We start from the raw sequence: 3,961 nt of genomic DNA on the forward strand, positions 1-3,961 counted from the left end.
GGAGGCTGAGGCAAGAGAATCACTTAAGCCCAAGAGTTGGAGGTTGCTGTGAGCTGTGTCACCACCATAGCCCTCTACTGAGGGTGACATAGTAAAACTCTGTCTAAAAAAAAAAAAAAAAAAAAAGGTGACCACTTTGAAAATAGACAAATCACTGTGTGACCTACGCTAGTCACCTCTCTGGTTCTTAGGTTCCTCAACCAAAAAAAAAAAAAGAAGAAAGAAAGAAAGAAAAAGAAAAAAGAAAGAAAATGGACTCCGTGCCTCTGGCTCAGGTGACTAAGGCGCCAGCCACATACACCTAAGATGGCGGGTTCAAATCCAGCCCGGGCCCGTCAAAACAACATGACCAAAAAATAGCCAGGCGTTGTGGTGTGCACCTGTGGTCCCAGCTACTTGGGAGGCTGAGGCAGGAGACTCACTTGAGCCCAGGAGTTGGAGATTTCTGTGAGCTGTGATGCCACAGCACTCTACCCAGGGGGACATCTTGAGGCTCTGTCTCAAAAAAAAAAAAAGAAAGAAAATGAAGGGACTAGAATAAGGGTATCTGGTTTTCCCTTCAATTTTGAAAGTTATAGAAAGTTATATAATTCTATTCTAAGTCTAAATTTATGAGAAACAGAGATTAGATCATAAATCACATAGAGTAAAAAACATTAAGAAAAACCTAAAAGAGTAAGGACCTAATCCTGGCCCACTGCTTATGTACCTGAGGAATTAATCCTTAGGAAATAAGCAGGGTTGTTCCCAAATACCACCTACGGAGCTCATTTCTACTTCACAGTGAGCCAGAATACAGACTAGTCAAAACGTTCAATAGTCAAAAGGTTAAATCAATTACGGAAGTTTCCGCATATTGAAATATTTAGCCATTTAAAGCCACTAAAGCATATTTATGACAGGCAATGGCCTACAGTATCGACATCCAGAGAAAGAGGCAAAATATAACAATTACAACAGTGGATTTCTGTATTATTCCTTATATTTTTCTCTATTTTCCACATTTCTAAAATGTGTATTTCACTGACAATTTAGTATGTTTTGAATTAATAATTAGACATTAACACTTAATTCAACTTTTTCAGATATTATGATAATGAGAAGTTTTAAAAAAACTTTCAGAAAGTTAAGATCACCCCTAGAAAAAGCCCATGACTAAATGAGTCAGCCCGTGTTCAGGGTCAAAAGGGTAGAAAAGACTTCCCAGGTGGCTCTTGTGAACTCTAGGATTGGTCTCTCCTTGGAGGTAGGGCTAATTCTTGCTTAGGTGCAATCATTCTGCCCTGTAGGAGAGACTCATGGGGAGAAATTATAGGAGGAACCTCCATCCCTAGCAGGGCCCTCTGGTGGGAAGAGACCCAGCCCTGTCAAGGACCCCTTCCCCAGGAGAGGTGAGATGGAAGGCAGGCTCTATCACTCACCTGGATCAAACCTCACCACCAAGAGACACAGGATCAAGGCGGCCAGGAGGCTCTTTTTGAAGGGCAGAGAAAAGAAATGGCTCACTGCAGAGTCCCAAAGCTGGTGAACCAACATCGGTAGTGACACAAACTTGTGAGTGACACCTGGCCAGGGAGATAGAAGACAACTTTAGGGAAATCGGGGAAATCAGCTTCCCAGATTCTGAACTCTGAGTTTGCTCTTAAGAGTTGGGCAAAAGGAAATGACAATGATTTTCTCACATAGCTCATAAAGTAGTTCTAAAGGGAATTCCAAAAGCTTCAAAATGTTTAAGAACAGATCACATCACTGGATTACCACTCCTTAGGACAGGACTCTGACAGACAACAGATATTAGCTGGGTAAACTTGCATATTTGGTTTCTTTATCAATGGTATCATTATTTCATAGTATTCTTTATATTGTAGCCTAAGCTGCAACTTCAGAGGTCTAGGCTTTGCTTTGTTGAGCAATTCAATAGGCTTCCTATTCTGTGATTTGAGAGTTACTCATACAAAGGATTGCTCCCAAACTCCCAGGAATGCCATGATGCACCCTGAGGGGAAGGGAAAGCCCACAACTCTAGAGAGACCACGTGGGGATAATGTCCTACCTTCCTGGTTTACCTCCTGGGCCTCCTCAGAGCCTGAGTGTTCTTGTTTCTGATGTTGCCTTGCTGTGTGAATGGCCTGGAGCATGTCCAGCTGCTTCTCCTCACCAAAGGCTACAGAGCCCACCACGAGCTCCTCAGCCTCTGAAAAGTGTCCTAGAGGCAGCAGTACCCGTTGTAGGTGAAGTTCTGCCAAGGCTTCATATTCTGGAAGGTCCTGGTTGTCTGGGTCTTGGAGCCAGGCACTGACCACATCCAGCACAGCTCCAGGCTCTTGCATTTTGCTATATAAAAGAACACTGCAGTCCCAAATAACCCAATCCCCCAAAGAGAAGAGTCAGTGCTCCATAGTTGGTTTATATCTCATAACCACTGCTTCTCCTATCCAGCCCCTTCCCTATGTTCTCTAGTGCTTCCCTGTGGAATGCTAACATTGTTTAGAATGAGGACTTTCCTATGACAAACACACCACTAATATACTGAATAGGGGAAAGCAGCTTTTCTTAAGATTAAAAACAGGGCTCAGTGGCTAGGGCAATGGCCACATACACCAGGGCTGGTGGGTTTGAACCCGGCCTAGGGCCTGCTAAAGAACAATGACAATTATAACAAAAAAAAAATAGCCATGCATTGTGGTTGGCGCCTGTGGTCCCAGCCTCTTCGGAGGCTGAGGCAAGAGAATCACTTAAGCCCAAGAGTTGGAGGTTGCTGTGATCTGTGACGCCACAGCATTCTACCCAGGACAACAGCTCGAGATTTGGTTTCAAAAAATAAATAAATAAATAAATAAATGGAAAGATATCCCATGTTCATGGATTGGAAGAATCAATGCTGTTAAAATATTCGTACTACCCAAAGTACTACCCAAAGTGATCTACAGATTCAATGCAATCCCTATCAAAATACCAATTCCATTCTTCTCAGAAATAGAAAAAAAAATCCTAAAATTCATATGGAACTACAAAGACACCAAATAGCCAAAGCAATCCAGAGCAAAAAGAATAAAGCTGAATGTATCATACCACTAGACTTCAAAATATACCACAAAGCTATAGTAACCAAAACAACATGATAGTGGCATAAAAACAGACACACAGATCAAAGGAACAGAATAGAGAACGCTGTCTCAAAAAAAAAAAAAAAAAAGGAATAAGTTCACATAGCTATAGCCAATTGATTTTCAACAAATCATGCTAGGAAAATTGGATAACCACATGCCCAAGAATAAGACCAGAAACAAACAAAAATTCAAAAGGTATTAAAGACTTAACTGTAAAACTTGAAACTATGAAACTACAAGAAGAAAACACAGGGGAAACACCTCATAACATTGGGCTAGGCAAGGATTTTCTAAAGTGAGACCTCAAAGCACACACAACAAAAGCATAAATAGACAAATAAGATTACATCAAGCTAAAAAGCTTTTGCACAGCAAAGGAAACAATTAACAGACTGAAGAGACAAACCTATGGAATAGGAGAAAATTTGTGCAAATTATACATCTAACAAGGAGTTGATATCAAGAATATGTAAGAAAATTAACAGCAAAAGCAAACAAAAAAGGGTAAATTACTTTAATAGACATTTTTCAAAGGACATACTAAATGGCTAACAGGTATATGAAAAACTGTTCAGCATCACTCATCAGCAGGGAAATGCCAATCAAAATCAGAATGAAATACCACTTCATTCTAATCAGAAAGGCTATTATCAAATTCAAAAGAAAACAAATGTTGGCAAACAGGCAGACAAAAGGAACACTTGCACAGCGTTGGTGGAAATGTAAATTAGTACAGCCATTATGGCAAACAGTATGGATGTTTCTTTAAAAAATCCCTACGGGCTCAGCGCCTATAGCTCAACCAGCTAAGGCGCCAGCCACGTACACCTAAGGTGGCGGGTTCGAATCCC

General features: G+C 40.9%; 1 protein-coding gene across 1 annotated transcript in view; it reads right to left on the reverse strand.

The window, feature by feature from the left end:
- PEX26 (peroxisomal biogenesis factor 26) overlaps nt 1-3,961 on the reverse strand; it is a 12,317-nt gene that overhangs the window by 4,990 nt on the left and 3,366 nt on the right. The window contains exons 4-5 of the mRNA XM_023517102.1: nt 2,054-2,349; nt 1,422-1,565 (exon numbers count right to left, since the gene is read on the reverse strand). Of these exons, the coding sequence (XP_023372870.1) occupies nt 1,422-1,565; nt 2,054-2,349 (440 nt within the window). The remainder of the gene's footprint in view (nt 1-1,421; nt 1,566-2,053; nt 2,350-3,961) is intronic.

This window comes from Otolemur garnettii, unplaced genomic scaffold, assembly GCF_000181295.1.
Source record: "Otolemur garnettii isolate 467f Iridium unplaced genomic scaffold, OtoGar3 scaffold00104, whole genome shotgun sequence".
Taxonomy (NCBI): domain Eukaryota; kingdom Metazoa; phylum Chordata; class Mammalia; order Primates; family Galagidae; genus Otolemur; species Otolemur garnettii.